General features: G+C 38.1%; 1 protein-coding gene across 2 annotated transcripts; it reads right to left on the bottom strand.

Annotated features, from left to right (window-relative positions):
- LOC109851558 lies at window positions 450-17,929 on the bottom strand. 2 transcript variants are annotated; one of them, XM_020421752.1, is made up of 10 exons: window positions 17,764-17,929; window positions 10,112-10,200; window positions 8,985-9,920; window positions 8,745-8,865; window positions 8,491-8,664; window positions 5,798-6,601; window positions 2,979-5,679; window positions 1,349-1,509; window positions 1,179-1,238; window positions 450-1,086 (listed from the first exon to the last, which is right to left on the bottom strand). In XM_020421752.1, exons 1-10 carry the CDS (start codon window positions 17,837-17,839, stop codon window positions 746-748), a joined length of 5,463 nt encoding a protein of 1,820 aa, XP_020277341.1. In that variant the 5' UTR covers window positions 17,840-17,929; the 3' UTR covers window positions 450-745. The 2 variants fall into 2 exon arrangements, with proteins under 2 accessions (XP_020277341.1, XP_020277342.1); XM_020421753.1 differs by having other exon boundaries at window positions 1,349-1,506; window positions 17,764-17,928.

The following is a 19,327-nucleotide window of genomic DNA, read 5'->3' as shown; positions in this document are numbered from 1 at the left end:
CTACGACTCCTTTTTAATCGGAAATTTCTACAAATTTACAGTCATAACGGTGTTAGTATGCTCAATTAATTGAAAATCTCATCTAAACAATATCCAAGTGTGCTGTGAACGAAAGGGCTGGTCTATGCTATTAATTAGAGGGAGGGGAGGGGGCGGGGGGGGGGGGGGGTTGAGGAACGTTTAGCTATTATTTACGATTAGACCTTTCTCAAAGTTACAAGAAATGGATACTTGCATGCTTTCTTCATATACGGACGTCTCCGTGCATAAGATGTCGGAATTGTTGAAACCCCCTAACGTCGTGCGTCTCATAGGTTACTTGACATTGATTTATATTGCATCTGATTGAATCTCACAGTGCATTAATAATAGATGAACACTCTTGCCCGTTCTAGGAACAAGCAAAATTAAGATAAACACTCCATTTGTAATAAAACTAGTTGCGCATCTGGCAACAAGCAAACAATAGGAAGAAACATCCTTGAACTCCCAAATCAATTACAACCCGCTTCAGTTATACAGTCAACGCAACAACACTACTACTGTCAACTAACGGAGAATAGCACGATAAAACAAAACTACGACAAAAACTTTGAGCCTACTAGCTCACTGTTGTTATGCTCCCGTCTACAGAGGGCACATGAAAAAGAAAAAACACAAAAAAAGGAAAACATATCAGTACGGAGTAATGTACAGATGGCGGACCTTCAGAATGTATGTACACTCTATTGCCCTAAAAAAAATCCTAATCTTCGATAGTTTGAATCTCGCCCATCATGATCCTGTTACTCATAACGTTAAACCCTAAAACAGCAGGGCTGACCTTTTTCCCTTTCTTTCCTTTCTTCTTACTCCCTCCTCCCTCAGCGTCAACTTCCCTCAAATTCCTGGTAGTATCCTTGCTTGTAAGGGTACTGCTCTGAGCACTAAATGCCATTTCAACGACATCAGGTGAAAGAAATTCTTTGTAGTTGAGAAACTTATCGATGAACTCATGATTACGGTCCATTGAACCAAGATTTTCTCTGAGCAGCATTTCAGCCTCTGAAGCTGACTGCTTCAGGCAATACTCCAAGAAGCTTGTATCTGTAATATAATGAAGGAAACAAGGATGGGTAAACGATTACTCTTGAGCTCTTTTTTTTATGTTGGGTGGAGAATGAAGTTCAAGAAAGTACCATTAGTCCCAGTAAGCTTAACCAATTCACTTTCACACCAATCTCTGAAATCTGTTGCCTCTGCAAACAAAGAATTTGAAAATTAACTCCAATGAAATTCAGCCTAAAATTATGGAAAGAGATTTGAAATTGGATTTCTCCTAAAATTTCTCAATTTTATGTTGGCTAACCTGAATGCTTGGATGCTGCACCTTTCTTCCCTTTGGATGAAGCTTGGCCAGCAGCTGGCAAAGAAGACCCAGCTCCTGTAGACTTCTGCCGTGTTGAAGATGCAACTTTACTGGAGGTACCTTTTCCTCCAGGACTCGCAAGAGATGGAAAATCAGATCTGCTTGCGATTCAAAATGCAGGTAGTTTAACTTTCAGATGAAACAAATCCAAATGGCTAGTCGAATGAAGCAAACCAACAATTTAAACATCAGTCACTGTTGGAGCCTCTTTTGCTATTCAACATAACGTTTATTATTATTATTAAGATTATCCCCAAAAAAGTTCTCAATGTGCCCAAAGTGCATTAAAGTGCGGAAGAAGAAAATATCTATGGAATATGATTACCATGCAATTCTGACATTCTATGCCAAGCAGAAGTTTGAATGACCCAGGAATATGTCATGACATTTGGAAATTCTACGAGTGTCACAAATTCAGAGATTTTTGATTCATACCCAAAACCAAAATTTTATATCAATATATCTTTGATATTAATAAAAATGTGAAACAGAAACGACATATGCAAATCAAAATGCAATATATCTGAGTGCAGCATATCAATAGCATCCTACAGAAATGTTCAGATATTAAGCTTCTAACCACACCAAACACGTTTATGTTTTTACACAATTAAGAAGAGCTCACGTTTCATATAACAAGAAACTGCAGCCACAGATCCAGAAGAGGTACTTTCAAAATGTACAATATGGAATGATATTTACTCTAAATTATGCCAAAAAAAAGACCTTCCAGCAAATCAATTGAATCGGCAAAGGTTTAGTAAGCAACTAGGCATGTGAATTTATTTTCCCTTGTGTAAAGAAAGAAAGGAATGCTTAACTCATAAAAAAGGGTATTCTATATTTGCACAACAGTTAGAATCTGAGAGAAAAAGCTAAAGAAAAATGGTATAAACTTTGCAATGATCCTAAACAAAGGGAAGTAAGGTAAGTAGATTCAAAATCCATTAGCAATGTTCCACTCCCTAGCCCAATAAATTCACAAAGACTCACTGCCACTACAACTGCAGAGGTTGAGAGAGAGAGAGAGAGAGGATCATGACTGTACAGAAACAAGGAAATCAGTGCCTGGAGACTAGCATTTCCTATTAGGAAAAAAAATTATGCATCTTGTTTCTCGCCAATCCCCCGTCATGTTAGATCTCTAATACTAAAGAAATAGGATGAAGCATCTCATAGACTTTGTTACTGCAAATTAGAGGAAAATTATCCCTCTGAACTACCTGCATCTACAAACTATGAAATAATAAAAGAAAACAAGAACATGAAACTAAAAGCCTAGAGAACAAGATTTAACATGGTTTGCTTAGAATCAGTTAACATTCACACCCATGGAGAATGGAGCTCAACCGGCAGAAATTATTTCTAAATTTTATCAGAAATCGATTGCAACAAGCAACAAAGAATGCTAGCTCCATATGCACATCACTGAAATACCAAGACAGTAAAATTCAAGACAACTTACAGAGAAATCAAAAGGTGAAGTAATACTTACTACGTGATGGTAAGACTAGTTCATTACCAACAAATCAAGCTAATAGGTCCTACAAACTTAATATTAAAGACTTACTGTGTTGTTTCCTGTTTTAATTGATCAAGAGGCCCCCAGAATAGATCATCTTCCGCTTTGGGTTTTGACTGATTGGAAGTAATAGGACTAGTACGCCCAGGAGATGCTGCTTTGTTTTGACCAGAAGATGTAACTTTGGAAGGAGAAGAACCAGGCACAGGCCATGATGAACCGGTTCCACGATTCCCCCGACTTGATTGAACTTTAGGAGGAGTTGGTACTGGGATCTGTTGCTGTACTGATGGATTCTTTTTTCCTTGCTCCCTAAGAATGTCCCTTAATGATGTGGGTTTCTGAACCTTCGTTGAGTCAGTAGACCATGCTGGGGCAGGTGAAGAGCTTGATTGGTCACCCTTCCAAGGAACAAAATCTCCTAATGATGGGCCTGCAGATGGAACAGGTAATAGTTCTTTCTCTTGCTGCATCTGACGAGTACTTTTGCTCTTCTCTGCAGCAACTACAGAAGCAGATAGGTAAGCTGAATTAACTGGCGGTGATGCCTTGAGTCCAGCAGCCTTAGCAGCCTTTGCCGCCTTTTTACGGCTTTTTTTACTGTCTTTGGCCTCAATGAAATCACCATCATGAGCTTCAGCTTGAGCAACCATATGAGCCAGAGGAGGCAATGATAAACCATTTTCATCCAGAACGGCATTATCTTCTTCATTTGACTTGGCCAAAACTTCTTCAGCCAATAAATCATGCAACTGGCTTTTTCTGCTCTTCGATGTGATAGTACTTGCAGAAATGCCCACGACACCTTCTGAGCTATTTAGATTGTGAACTGTGTCAGTTCTAGATTGTTGTTCTGAATTGGCAACAACACCTGCCCAAGGGGTACGAGAATTATTTGTAGGCATAGGCGCTGCTGAAGTCTCCAAAATTATGGGGGCGGTCTGAAGCCTGCGTTGTTCTTCCTGTTGAATTTCTAACAATGACTTAGGTTTAAGCCCTGGAGCAGGCTTCCATGCTCGATTTGTTGAAGTTTGCGAGTTAATTGATGGTGTTCCAATTCCACCTTGTTCAGCTTTCTCTGATTGTGCAGCATGCACAACAGAGCCTGTGAGTTCAGTTCCCAGAGTTTGAGTCATGTGAAGAGACTCTTCCACTTCCATCTGTAATTCAACCATTCTTCCATCAATATTTGCTCCCTCAGTTTCAACATCTGGTTTTGCTTGCTTGCTACTAACTGTAGATGACCCCTTACCGTGTTCAGCAACAAGCTGTGACTTTGAGCTCTTCTGCTTTCTGGATTTTTTCTCTGATGCTTTTTTTGCCTCTTTTACTTCTACTTTTTTTACTTCTTTCACTGGGAGCACTTCATTCTGGCTCTTCGTGGGAATTCTTTCTGGAGAAAGGTTCGCATCATTAATTTTTTCAGAAAGAGAAGACACAATATCGGAAGATATTGCTCCCTCTGAAACCACATTGCTACTTACAGTTCCAGCTGCCGCTGATGTCATGTTTTCTTTCACATTACTCACAGCAGGCGGCCTATCTTTCACTTCACTATTGTCAAGATCTAGCACATTCCCCTGTTCAGCAAAGCCATCCTTTGCACTTTTCTCAACAGGTTCAGCCAAGACAAAACTGTTTACTGCAGCACTTGCTGAAACCGGATCAGAATATGAAACACCCTCTACCTCTTTAGGAAGAATATTATCCCATCCATCTGGCCGGGAGGAATGGTTAAACATCTGATGAGGCAAGTTGGGGGGAGGAAGTCCAGAGCTAACTGTCAAACTGACATCCTTGGAACCTTGAATGTTGACATTTGAAAGATCAGATGACCGCCCATCAAGTGAGTTCAGGACCGGCATCTGCTGGTTGTTCATAAGCGTTTCATGCATTTGGTGAAGACCGAGATGGTCTGCAGAAACATTTGCTACTAGTGGAGAAGCTTTTAAATGTCCCATGGACGGATCACCAAAATGCTGATGAGGTTGGGGCCCAGATAGAACCTGAGAAAGCAAATGCTGCTGCTGCAGCAGTAGCTGTTGCTCTTGTCTCTGCTGCTGCTGCTGCTTGAGTAATAAGTACTTGTCCAATAGGGAGAGATTAGGGGGAATAGATGACTGAGATTGGTGCTGAATTTGAGACATCAGATACTGCTGTTGCAATAAACCAAGTAACTGTGGGTCTTGAGAAATTTCTGAAGCTAGCAACTTTTCAGGTGGTGCTACGCCAGGTGAAAGGTCTACAGGTTGACCCAACAAATGTGAAAAAGAAGGCTGAGTTTGTGGATGAACCCTCTGATGCTGAGCTCCAAACCCACCTTGGGATGTGATATGCTGATTAAGATGCATGTCCATCTTATCTTTTATCATATCCATACCTCCATGAACAAGGTTGTTCAGAGACGAAACCTCTGTTGCGTTTGGCCATACAGGTGCTGAGGTAACTGCTGATGAAGAAGGCTTACCTGATGCAGCCTGCAGCAACGATAGAAAGTCTACCTGCTGAGGGGACTGAGGAATTTGACCAGAAGCCTCACCAACATGGGGCAGAAACTTTGATTGTGGTGATGGCAATTCAGGAACCATATCTGGCTTTGCACCAATTAACGAGGCATCTCTCCCAGACCAGTAAGGAAGTGCAGTCGGTATAGACTTCTGCCGCTCCAATGACATCCTCTGTGCCAAAAGGTAATTCATATCACTCATGCTTTCTGCCCTCGCAGAGGGTGCATTGTATCCTTTGATACCTGAAAATAAAGGTTCAAAAATTCTGTTAAACGGTGCAAAATACCACCCAAGTTCCATAAAGTAATAAGATTGAATATAACTTGCATTAGATTTTTCGCATGTTAAAAGTAAACTGACCTTCAGGAAAAGGATAATGCTCCGATGATGAATTGCTCATGTTACCGGACATCAAAGACTCTATAAAGCGGTTTTCTGCTTCAGTTGCTCCCCCGTGCCGATTTATCTGCATGCTTTTAGTAACATCAAATTCATTCGTTGCTGCATGAGCATTCCCAAGGCTGCCAAAGGTTCCCCTGCTTGACACCTCCATGGCATCATTCTGTTTAGCGCCACCAAATCCGGGAGGTGGCCCTGCTTTTGCTCGCAAGTGTGGCATAACATCACCAAGCAACGAAAAAGGTGCATCAGGTGGAGCACCAGCAATACGAACTTGCAAATCAATACCAAAATATCCAGCTTCAAACCATCCAATCAGATCACTACCAGAAAAGGGTCCTTGGATTTGACCTTGTGGATCTTTATAATGTAGACTTAAGTCTTCAGGGACAAGAGCAGGTGGGAATTTACCAGCACACTTCTCTCTGGAAATAGAACAATTTTCCTGACTGTAGAGAAGCGGGCCTTGTTGTTCAAGGTCCAATATTTCTGATGATTGTCTTTTGAACTTAAAATCATTTTTCTGTTCTGAATGAAGGTCATTGTCTTGCCACTGTAATTTATCTCTGAAGTAAGTCTGTTCGCTTTCAAGATTTTTCTGTAGATGCCGACTCACATCTGATGATCTGGTTCTCGCTTCCGAGGATAAATCTTGCCAATCTGTAGATGATCCACGAGAGCGCTCTCGTGCTGATTGGGATCTCCAAGGGCTATGATGGGAAGATGATCTTTCAAGCATGCTAACTTCCTTATTACCCATCTCATCTGCATTATTAGAATAATATTGCACAAAAAGCAAAAATATAAATTAAAAAAGACACAGTCAAAAGAACCAACGTCACTTAAAAGTATAGCAACATATTTGGCAGAAAAGCGAGTAACAGGAAAGGAAAAAAAATTAAACAAGTTACTACCATTAATCTTCACACCCAGAGAAGAATGAATAGATTGTAGGTGTTTTTGCGTATATAACCCCCAGATCTGTCCTATTTGCAAACCTATCCTCCAAATATTTGCTAATTGAGTCCCTCCAAAATTCATCCACATTAGATAAAAATACCCCTCATACGAAATATACTCAATATTTTCCATCAAATTCTGTTAATAATTCAATATTATTAATAAAACACAATTACACCCCCAATTAACTCAGTATATTGCAAAATTACCAGGTCATCACTGACCTATGTTGCATAGATACGGGTACGGGTACGGGTGCGGGTACGGGTACGGGTACGGGACACGGTAAATTTATAAAAAGTAGGGTACGGGGACACGGCTGTATATATATAAAATAACTCACTTTAGATCAATATTGAATTAAATACCTATTACATTTTCATATTTTTTTTGTTATGTAAAGTGGAGATTATAAATAAGAAATTAAAGAGATGAGGAACATATAGAAAAATAGATCAATTTGTATGTTATATTATTATGTAACCTTGGAGACAATGTTTTTTTTTTTGAAAGTTTTATGTGAATTGATTTTGATTTGGTTTTAGAGCTAACCAACCCAACTATAATCATTATAGTTAATAATCAAAATGAAAATGAATGGTAATTATTAGCCCAAACAAATTTGATTGTATAAGCTCATTCTCTTGAGAAGGCCCCAACTTTAAACTCTGCTATGTGCTCAGCCCACTTAAAGGCCTGCTATTAATCAATTAAAGACCGGCCCAAAAAGTCTCCTCCAATCAAAACCCTAAGTCTGTATAAGGCTAAATAACGCCGCCTCCATCTCATTCCCCAAACCGTCAAACTCAAACCCTAACGCCGAGATCCACGCATCTCCAATCTCGTCGTCTCTCGAATCTCGTCGTCGAATCCTCCGTCGAAGCTCGTCGTCCCTCCGATCTCGTCGCCGACTCCTCCCTCGAAGCTCGTCGTCCCTCAAAGCTCGTCAAAATCTCAGGTTCATCGTCGAGGAATGGGGTCGACGCTTCTGTTGATGGGGTCGTCGCTTCAGTCGATGGGTTCGAAGGTGGTGAAGGCGGTCGTCGCTTCAGTCAAAATTTCAGGTTCGTTTTTCTCCCTCACGGATGAACTAGCCGTGTCCCTGCCGTTTGGGTGCAGATCCGCACCCAATACGTACCCGACACGGGTACGGGACCAAAACTCCCGTGTCGGGGTAACATAGTCACTGACAGAGAGGGTTCTCGTTGCTGGTGATCAGGGCTCATCACCTGCCGTAGGTACGTGGGTCCAGGGTCTACGATGGGCGAATGGGAGTGGGATGAGCCGGAGTTTTTAACCCCCCTCGGGGGGTTGGGGGGCAGCTTTAAGGTGTTAAAATTGGAGGGGTATTTTTATGCAACGTGGAAGGATTATGGGATAAATTAAACATCAAGAGTTTGGGGGCAATTTATAAATATAAAAATTTGTGGGGTATATACGCAAAAAGTCCTAGGATCATCAGCTTGTCTACATACATATCAAAATGACAGTAGCCAGCTATTGTCAGTGAGAATTTCATGATGTATAATTAATGTTAATGATAATACATGATTGTCGATACGTATAATTAATATTTTACTGAGATACATTATCTACTAATTTGCATAATTAGTACGTAATAAGAAGAGTTACATTTTGCTTTATTAGTTTGTAGAATGGTAGGCATGGAGAAGGTAAATTTTGAACTACATTACCTTCAGATGATAATTTATTCTCCTGATATAGATGACTTGATGCTGCCTTTGAACCTGAACCTTGCTGATAGCGATGTGTTGCACTCTCCAAGTAATTGGAATAATCACCCTGTATGTTATTGCCACTCTCATCTTTATAATCACCAGACCCAAATGTTGTATCTTCTCTACTCCCTGTTCGACCACAAGCAGATATTTAGACATGTAGCACCAAACTTACAGCAAGTAGAAAGGCTTAAAGATTGACAAGGTACCTAATCTAGGTGGTTTTGACATGGCAGGATCCACAGAGTTCTTCCCCACGGAGCCATCTTTAGAAACTTGTGGCAAGCCGCTACTAACAATATCTCCTTTGTCAATTGCTTTAAGAGTAACCTACACAAGCAGGGTGAATAAGCTGGTCAGACATATTTATGAGTAAATTAAGACTGCTTTTTTTAAAGAGAAGCAAAGCTCATCTGATGTAATGTGCATGTACGGTACAAAGTAATTACCAATTCTTCTGAAGTCGGTGCAGAAAGGGCTAGAGGTTCCAGAGGTTCTGCTATTGTCAGAGAAGGGACATCCAAAAACTCCTCCAGTGATATTCTAAAGCTCTTTAAATCAGTCATCCTGTAAATATCAAGTAGTTTCATCCTACTGTATCTCAAATTGCATGGATCTCCATGGGCACTGTCGGACCTCTCAGGGGTGAAACCTAGGGTATAGGAACGAGATGTGCCATTATTCACCATGCTCAAGCTAGTATCGACTCTCCCACGACCAGCAGAAAAAGGTGAACCTCCATTTTCACCCTTCCCTCTACCATAACCAAAGGATGGAGCTTGCTTGCTTGGAGTCAATGATTGGGAAAGGTTAGACTCCCCTCGCCCACGAGCTAGGAAGGAGTTAGACCTCCATGAGCGAGAATGCTCTCCCTCCCCATCTGCATCCTTCGCCTGACTAGTTATATCCCTACCATGAATACTTGGATGAGAAGTTCCCTTTTCACGGGACCCATCGTAACCTTTGCTAGTATCTGACCACTTTTCACGGCGATTATCTGATTCCTTATCATCAGGGCCCCACCGTGAGTTCCATTTGTTCTCACGACGTTGGTCATAGTTATCATCTCGCTTAACAGAGTCAGGCCACCTTTCTGATGGGGCTCTCCGTGCTTCCCCTAAATGTCTCCCAGAATTTTCTGACCAGCGTTCTGTTCTGCGAGTATCTCCAAACTCCTTGTCTGCTTCCCTCCAGCGATCACGACGAATAGCAGATTGTGTCTCCCTTTCTTCATCACGCCAGCGGTCACGACGCCCGGGTTCCAAGTCATGCAAGGATGGTCTGAAAACATCTTTTCTCTTTCCAGCATCATGAGAGTCCTCACCAATTCCCGATGCCCTCATAGCATCGGGACGATTTCCATGGTGAGAACTGGGATGAGGCTCCTGCAAAGCACCAGCACATTACTAATACAAAAAATTACAGTGTGCAGAACGCATCGTCATTAAACAACCATACTTATTTGGTAATAATGTAATCGCCTCCAAAAGGTGAGTCTGTTTATGTGTATTAAGTGATTTCTGATGCTTTATGTTTTACGAAACAGATGCTTTAAAAAAAATAAATGGCACCTTACCCCAGACAATATTCCAAGCTTATTGTCCACAGGTTTTGGCAAGAGCCACTGTGGAGAAAGGGGAAAAGGATTATCAGATCCTTGCATGTCTGCAAAAAAAGTTAACAGAAAAATTAAGACTATATAATTACCTACAAACTGAAAAGACTCAATATATAAACTATTGATTTCTCCTGAATCCAAAGCACAAGTATTCAAAAGTATCAACAATAAAGGTATAATTCATGGATAAGTAGCAGGGAAGAAAAAGAAAAATCTTCCATTCAGAGGTGAAGGCACAGGACTGAATAAAAGATACAAGGTTAGCAGCTAAACCACAAAAAGGTGGACCTGTAAGTTTTTGGCAATAATAAAGAGATGCAGAAGATAAAGCTCTATCAGAATTGGTATATTCCTCCCGTCACTTTTTTTAAGTATAAATAAGTTATGGATACATTTAATGGAGGAAGGATCGTGGTTGTTGCAAGTACATGGGTAACATCTAGAGATTATTGCTTAAACAAAATGTCCACGGTGAACAGCAAAGCAAGCAAGAGGCCTAGATTCTGCAAGAGTTTAATCCTTAAGCTCAAAATACCACTGTATTATATATATTAGTATATATTATATATATATATATATATATATATATATTATTATATATATATATATATATATTATATATATATATATAATATATATATTATATATATATAATATATATAATATATTTCTAAAAACCTTAATCACAATGGTAACATGAGAATCACATTATCTGACACTTTTATTTTCTACCACTAGAAATCATTAAAAAATAATAAACACAAAGAGACCAAAAAGAAACAGCCTTCCTTGTCATTGGAGATTATTCTTTCATTTTCTTTTATATTTTCAGGTTATAAAGAAAAAAAGGCATTAATGATATGATAGTTAACGGTTCACAGGAAACAAAAAATTTGAATTAGCAATGTTTATAAAAAATTATGTGTTATCAAGACATAATCCATGATCAAACAGTGGAATGAATTTTTTAGTAGAAAACTGATGCCCAAGGGAAAATGAATCCTAATAGAAACCCGATTGCCTAAGTCACTTCTTTCCGCAACCAAATGACACTCATGCCAACTCCTTAAATGACAATAATAATGAACAAGACTCAAAATGTGACTTCCTTTGTGCCAATCATAATCTGACTAAGATAAGGGGTTACTGGATACAAATTGAGTTAATAATCAATTAAGTAATTAACATTGATGGATATGCTTTTTGATGCTCAACTCCAGATTGGTGGTCTCTTAAGTTTCTCATGTTCCTTATAACGGGAAACAAAACATACCAGGAAGGCTGCCAACTGCTTGCCTAACACTACAGCAGATAGCAGCTGGCTGTATAAAGCGTCTATTAAAGCAGAATGGCATTTAAAATTAGTCATTGGTACTGCTGTAGTTAGATGACTATATGTACATATGAAAATATGCTTGCTTAAAAGAACTAGGAAATATCGGGGGGGTGGTGCGGGCGGGAGAGGGGGCATATGCCTTGAGATATAGAACAGTCACTCATATGCCAAGTACAAAAAAAGTAAATCGAAGTTTCAGCATACAAGCAAATTGAAATTTCAGCATACACACGCGCGCGTTATATGTTGTGTAATTTCATGTCGCAGACTTTAAATATGATGATTGATGACATATGATAACACAAATATTATCTGGTTGAAGATTTATAATGAGTCCAATAGATATATCATATCTGACCTAGGTTACCTGAACACTTCCTAAGTTCATCTAGGCTGTCGTATCCATGTCTGACACTTCCGCAAGGTTATCGATAGCGGATAACGTCGCGTAGTGGTGAGGCATCGCTAAGGCTATTTCGGGCTATTGCGGTAAAATAGCGGTAAAAAACGCAAAGTCAAATAGCGGTCTAATTTAGATATGTATAAATACTAAAAAAGTAAAATTAAAGAAAAATCTAAAAGTACATATTGGATGATTTAAAGAGATCCTAAACATGAAATAGACATGTAACAATCACGTAATACCGAAGATGACTGGAGGAGTCAAAAAGTCGTCTTCGAGAAGAAGAGCTTAGCGGTGACAGGACTACCCTAAGAGGAGCTCACGGTGAAGGAGGTGAGAGGAAGTATCAAGGTAGGTGTCAAAGGCTACGAGAGGTAACGGGAGTATGCTGGAAATCACATGAGACAGTGAAATACAATGGTCAATGGTTGAGTTTAATTTTAAAAAAATAAGCCTCAAACCGCTTTTAAATAGCAGTCAAAAAGTAAATTTTGAATGCAATCGCTCACTATTTACAGTTATGACACACTATTGACCGCTTTTGCGAATAAACATATTCTGTAATATGTCACCGCTATTGGGCGATAACGTAGCGGGCGATAGCGTCGCGGGAAGGGATCGCTAACGCTATTAGCGTCGCTATTGCGGAGCTATTTACCGCTATTTATAACAATGCACTTCCGTATCCATGTCCATGTCGAACACTTCTTGGACACTTGTTGAATACAAATGGACATTTATTAGACGTGTACTCAATATATAACACATGTTTTAGTTTAAAAAAGCTCATGATACACTTCTTGAATGTATTATCGTACACAACCACAAATTTATGCAAGTCATTAGACTGAGGATAAGTTTGTTTTAGCACATGCCTAGTCCATAAATATAATTCTAAAAGGGTCATTTGGGTACCTAGTTAAAAACGAGCAGTTTTTCAATTCATAATCTACTCAATAAAAAGAAACATAAAAATGATAAGGATTTTAGTTCTCATAACATGTGAATGAAAAGCAATGTCAATCTCATATCAATTATTAATTTTAAATATAAGCCAAATAATATCAAGTTATCACCAAGTTATCAGATTTGGACCCCTTCCGCTAGGATAAGTTCAATTTTAAATCAATTATCGTTTTCGGTTGTTTATTAGCGATAAAGCGGCAATAAAGTGACATATTGGCCAAGTTTATCAGTCCAAAAAATCAAAAATATTGCTAAAGTTATGTTAGTTTGGGTTTGGATTTCGGCAACGTGCACATAACCAAATACACTTTAAACCCGACCCGATTCACCCAAACACTAAAACCTGATCCTATTCCTTTCCTAATTCATTTAGCCCTAACGCGTCTCCTCGTTTCTTTCTCCCTCTTTGTTTAATTGTGCCCTAGAACCCAAATCGACTTCGGCTCCCAACCTACGTTCTCTAGTCTCCTTCCACCGTGACTACCTCCTCCATTCTTTCTCCCCTTCTCTTCGCCCCTCCATTCTTATTCCTCTCCATCAACCTATTCTCCGTCGACTTCAACTTCAAGTCTTCAACTTCAAGTTTCCGATGCTATCCGATATGGATTTTGACCTTAAAATGTGTTCTTTACATTTTGGTATTTTGTATTTCATTGAGTATGGTTATGTTATATTTTGAGACATTATATTATGTATGCACCCCATCCATGACACTTCGATAAATACTACTTATCCCAAATATATCCCCGATATTCGCTATCTGACATGGATTTTGACCGTCTAATAAATCTCCGATAACCGATATTTAAAACCTTGATTTTAATATGTATGTATATGGTCGTGACCCCATATCCTAACTTTTATAATTTTGTCATGTCTCGTATCCACACCCTTGTTTAGGTCCGCCCCTGTACCCGTATCCATGCAATATAATATCTAGCTATACATTACTCTAGATCTAATGATAACTAAGCCAATTGTTCTATACAATATGCAAATAAAAAATAAGAGAAGAATCTTCTAAAATAACATAATATGCAGCAATGCATATAGGGGATGCAACTTAAGGCCTATTTGGTTCATAGGTAGGATCAGAAGTAAGAAGTAAATCAAATCTATTACTTCTAAAATTATCAAGTAGGAAGTAGCATACGTATTTATTTGTTTCGTAAATTTTTGGAAGTAGAGGAAATATTGTTTCTTCCACTTTATTAACTTTTTTGTTTGGTAGCAATTATAGATATTGTTAAGATGAGAGAGAGGATCTTTCGGGATTTTATTTAGAATAAGAGAATATCCATGAAATAACAAAAATGGTTTGATTCCAAAATGATTCAATTTTAACTACTTGCGAGGTACTTTCAAGCCTTGAGGAAAGGAAAAAAATTCAAGAAATAGAGATGACACGTGAGCGCCAGGTCAGCTTTTAAGGAAGTATCAAAAGGAACTTTTCCAGAGAAACAAACATACCTTTCTTCTCAAAAGTAGCAGCAATAACTCCTACTTCCTTTACTTCAGCTACTACTTAACTACTTCAGTGGAAAATTGAAAAGCTTTCGAATGTAGTTTGCAATTTCTAAAAATTCCATCAAAGATATTCGAAAGCTTTCCCATGTAGTTGGCAATTTGTACGCAAACAGCAATTATAATTTGACATGATATGGACATGGGATGGCTGCTATAAGACCTAATAGGCCAAGCGATGAGCAGGAAAAACCTACCATGTTGCTGTGCACTGTACATCATGTAATCAAGAAGCAACCTTCCAAGTTTCTCCTTGATCCAGAAGCAATTAAACCACAGGTGAAGATGTACAGATTTGCTTAAGAAAGTCTCAAGAATTGCTAAATCATCATTTGTGAACAGTTGCAAGAATAAAAGTCATGATGTGCTTACTGGTTCTTTCACAACATCTTTTATAGGAGAAATACAGACATGAGTTATTAACAGTAGACTTGCTATATTAAGACACAAATACAAAGGATGACTAACATTAAACAGGCAAAAGTAGTAGTATGGAGTGAGATCTCTCACAAGCTATAAAGCTTTAAAATAGGGACAACTGAAATAACAACTTTGAGAACTAGACACCAGTAGTAGGCCACATTCCTGGTAGTACCTCGCAGACTCACAGTAGGGAACTCACCTTCTGTTCCTGAAAAATCCTACAAGCTACAAGAAAACTAAATGATGAACCACGTATCTTGTACATGAAAAAAGAAACGTGATTTCCTCCTGGTAATGAGATTTTGGTAGTAAACCAAGTACCATGAATCTTTGGGCTATTTCAAAGCTATCAAATTTAAACTCATGCAATAAAGGAGCAAACCTTCATGCAATAAAAGAGCAAACCTTCACATTTCTCCTAATTCAAGAGAATCTAGAAGTGAGGCTAACAATAAAATTGTGCTATAGGTCACATTCACCTGAGGCAGGATATAGGTCAAAGAGCCAAAAGAACTATTCCCTTGTTCATCTTGAAAGATTTAGAGCAATTGTCATCAACGTCAAAATATTTTTTTGATGGATATAGTCACCCTTGATGATGTGGTATGTCATTCTCTTCTAGAATTGAATTTGATGAAATATAATATATGATCTATAAAGGCAATTTTTAAAATTAATTTTATGTGAATGGGAGAAACTTACACAAGTACACTGAACAAAATTGTGTTTGTATACTCTAGCATGCTTAGAAAAACAAGGAGAAACAATATTTGGATAATCATACTTTTTGTGGTATTTGATAGCATGCAGCTAGAAACCCAAAGACATGCTCTAGGACATGAAAGTAAGTATGGACTGAAATAATTATTTCTAATATAGTAAGAAGAAAACACAAAGCATTTAAATGAGGAGTTAAGGGAAGAACTTGACAAGAACTTTCATTAGTTTGCCAATGGATGGCATAAGATGCAGATGTATCAAAAATACTTAATTGGTTCCTGTTATCTCCTTGCTAGACCTCAAGTTTGTAAACCAAACAAAAGTAACAATAATAACATGAGACAGGCACAAGTTTGGAGCTCTCATCAAATAACAAATTCAAAAGCCAATGGAACAATAACTGCCAAGAATCTATAGGCTAGCTAACCTTGTTTTCAGATGTGGTTTAGACAGCCAACCAATCAGCTAATCAGCACTAGCAACTATGTACACTATACTACAAACATTATTGAATTAATCTCAAATAAGTTGAAATACAACTAATGTGGTACTGTGGCTTGTACCATTAATGTAAAGAATGTCGGTTTGTAATACTAGTATCAAATAACATTAAGCTAACTTATATTTAATAATGTAAACACTTCAATATAGGAACAATACCATGTCTAGCTTATACAAAGCACCTATGACTCTTTGCAATCTCATACATATTCTACGTTGGTCAAAATATAAATAGTCCGTAAACAGCTATAGTAATTCAATTTATAGGTAGTACATGTGGCCTTTAATTTATACATTTCATGTCCTTTCTGATGAATGAGTCAACAAATGGATTAGGTTAGGACATAAGTCAAAAAGTAAATTGAAGTAGATAAACTGCATATTGTTATCTATGAATAACATAATAAGCAACAAATATTATTGGTTATGATTCAGCTACAGTTAAAAAGAATGGTGTTTATCATAGTCATATGACATCCAAATTTTATATTACATTATCGTATTATATATATGTTGACAATTTTACATGGAAAAGCATATGATAGAAATAGCATGGAAGTGAGTGTGTGTTTGTGTGACTTGATGTGACATGATGTGACATATGACGTGTGACACTTAAAATGTGTTGTGTGAATGTGAAATCGTCAAACAATTATAACCAAAAGATGAACGTGAACAACGCCATGTATAACTTTAGAAGCCACTGGATGATTTTGAAACTATTCATAAGAGCTTAAAACCATAACATGAGCATTTGAGCACCAAAACCAGCTCGGCCAGCTACTCTAGATAAGCATAACTTACGTAATTTCCTAGGTTTTTAAAATCATGCCTTTTTGCTGTGTACTTCGTTTCTCACAAAGTTAAGCATATTTCAAGCAATTATATGAGCCCAGAGAAAACAAACATGCATTCTTAGGTACCTCCATAGATTTGCAGTTGACAGTCAAGTACAATCCCCAAGTATTGCCCCTAACAAAGCAATTATATTTGAAAACTAAAGCATATATCACTATCAGAGGACTCACTTAAGAATATCATGGATATGCATGAATAAATCCATGCTATATGCTTATTAATATAACAACGCATATCTTCAAGTCATCTTACGGATTATAAAAAGTGGTAAACATGCTACTAGCTACATAAGTTACAATAATAACCAGCCATCCGATCGATTGAAAAACATATCTACTGTGCTAAGAAACAAGATAACTCTCTGGTGACTCTAATTCTGTTAGAATGCAAATAAAATTCAAGGAGTGAAAACATCTAAAGGGGTTTTTTTTCCCGGCATCTTTCTTTCTTCTCCCGTATCCGGACATACAGCATTTAACCCAACTCAATCTTAAGACATCAAAAATACATCGCAAAACTTGCTTCACCAGATTCAATGTCAATCTAATACGTACAATCGCAAAAAACCGAGGAACTCTAAAAAACTAAATGAGATGAACAAAAATAATCAGAAAAGAGGGCCTTTACTCGCTCTATTGTTGAATAAAACTCAGCAAGAAAACTCTTTCTCACGAAATCAATCCTAAATCCTAAATAACGCAATACAAAAAGATCGGGTCACTAAACCCTAGAAAGAGGGAAAACCCCATCTTCCAGAGATCGAAACGGGAGTTTATCAAGAAATAGATAAACTAGGGTTTTTCTAACGGCAGCGGCGGCGGAGGCGGGCAGAATAGGATTAGGGATTTGGATTGGAGAGAGAGTGAGGGAGAGGGGGACCTTTGGGGACCGGAGGAGGCGGAGCATCGACGGAGAGGCGGCGGCGGAGATCGTCGGCATTGGAGCGGTCGGCCATGGTCGGAGGCTGAGGGGAACTGCAGAGCTCGGACTCGAAGAAAACCCTTGTTTTGATTCGCAAATACTGGCGTCGGGAGAGAGAGCGGGTGGCAAATATAGGCGGATAAAAAAATCCGATGAGATAGGGAGAGCAAGTTTTTTATTCAATTCAAACCCTAGCAAATTTCCTTATTACTAATTAATCCTATGAGATGGAGAAATCCAACTCAAAGAAAACGCTTGGTTTTCTTCGTCGGCATTGGAGCGGTCGGCCATGGTCGGAGGCTGAGGGGAACTGCAGAGCTCGGACTCGAAGAAAACCCTTGTTTTGATTCGCAAATACTGGCGTCGGGAGAGAGAGCGGGTGGCAAATATAGGCGGATAAAAAAATCCGATGAGATAGGGAGAGCAAGTTTTTTATTCAATTCAAACCCTAGCAAATTTCCTTATTACTAATTAATCCTATGAGATGGAGAAATCCAACTCAAAGAAAACGCTTGGTTTTCTCTAATTTTAAAAGTTGTATGGTTTAGCTTTAATATATCCAAATTTTAGAGAGTTTTTAAAATTAAAATAGTTAAGGGGTTTTCTGTGACATCCATCCATCGTAGTTAGGGGTGCATTCGGTCCGGATACGGGTCGGATATGATGCTTACCATATCCATATCTGCTTATCCATCTCGGATACGGATACAGATATACCTCGGTAAAAAAAATTTATAATCATACCTGCTAAAATCGGATACGGTTACAGATATACATGCAGATATATAAGCGGATATGCATGCGGATACAAAACTAGATAGTATTGAGAAAAATATAGTTCATGTGATACAAAAGAGTTCATTAATATGTCCATTATAACTGAAAAGTTAAGATTAGACATCTTGATCATCAAATTTAACCATAAATCCATAATCTAATAATCGAAATTATCATAAGAGTATGACTAATATGTAGTTGGATATTTCGGATACGGATACGGATACAGATATTTCACTATAAAACCATATCTGTAACCATATCCAATCAGTTATACATTTGAGTAACCATATTCGTATCCTAACGGTATGGTTACGGATATTTTCTCGAATACGGATACGGTTTAGCACCCCTAATCGTAGTTGAAGACTTTTTTTCTAAAAGGGTTACTTAGATAATAGTCCTTTAAATGGTCAATAATTCTAGTTAATCCCTCAAATCCATGAAATTGCTCTTTAGTTCCTCAAATTTTATGGTTATTGCAATTTCGTCCTTCAATCACCAAAACAATCTTAGCTAATATTTTGGGAAAGGTTATTTGCAATTTGAGACTTTAAAGTTTACAACTTTTAAAACTTTGATAGCCAAAGATTTTTTTGACACTTTGATAGCCCAAAGTTTACATCTTTTTAATTTTGATGCCCAAACATTTTTTGACACTCTAATACCATAAAGTTTACATATTTGCAAACTTTCGTACCCTGAAAAGATTTCACACCTTTTTAACTTTGCTATCTTAAAGTTC

Source organism: Asparagus officinalis, chromosome 8 (assembly GCF_001876935.1).
Source record: "Asparagus officinalis chromosome 8, Aspof.V1, whole genome shotgun sequence".
Classification (NCBI taxonomy): domain Eukaryota; kingdom Viridiplantae; phylum Streptophyta; class Magnoliopsida; order Asparagales; family Asparagaceae; genus Asparagus; species Asparagus officinalis.
The sequence above is the reverse complement of the archived record's forward strand: the minus strand, read 5'-3'. Positions and strand labels throughout refer to the sequence as shown.

Excerpts from the sequence above, each read along its gene's own strand:
- LOC109851558 (XM_020421752.1), bottom strand. The coding sequence starts at position 17,839 with ATGGCCGACCGCTCCAATGCCGACGATCTCCGCCGCCGCCTCTCCGTC. Across the intron at positions 10,201-17,763 it reads GCCTCCTCCGGTCCCCAAAG|ACATGCAAGGATCTGATAAT; the intron begins GTCCCCCTCTCC and ends CTTTTTTTGCAG. Across the intron at positions 6,602-8,490 it reads GAATAAATTATCATCTGAAG|ATGAGATGGGTAATAAGGAA; the intron begins GTAATGTAGTTC and ends CTAATAATGCAG.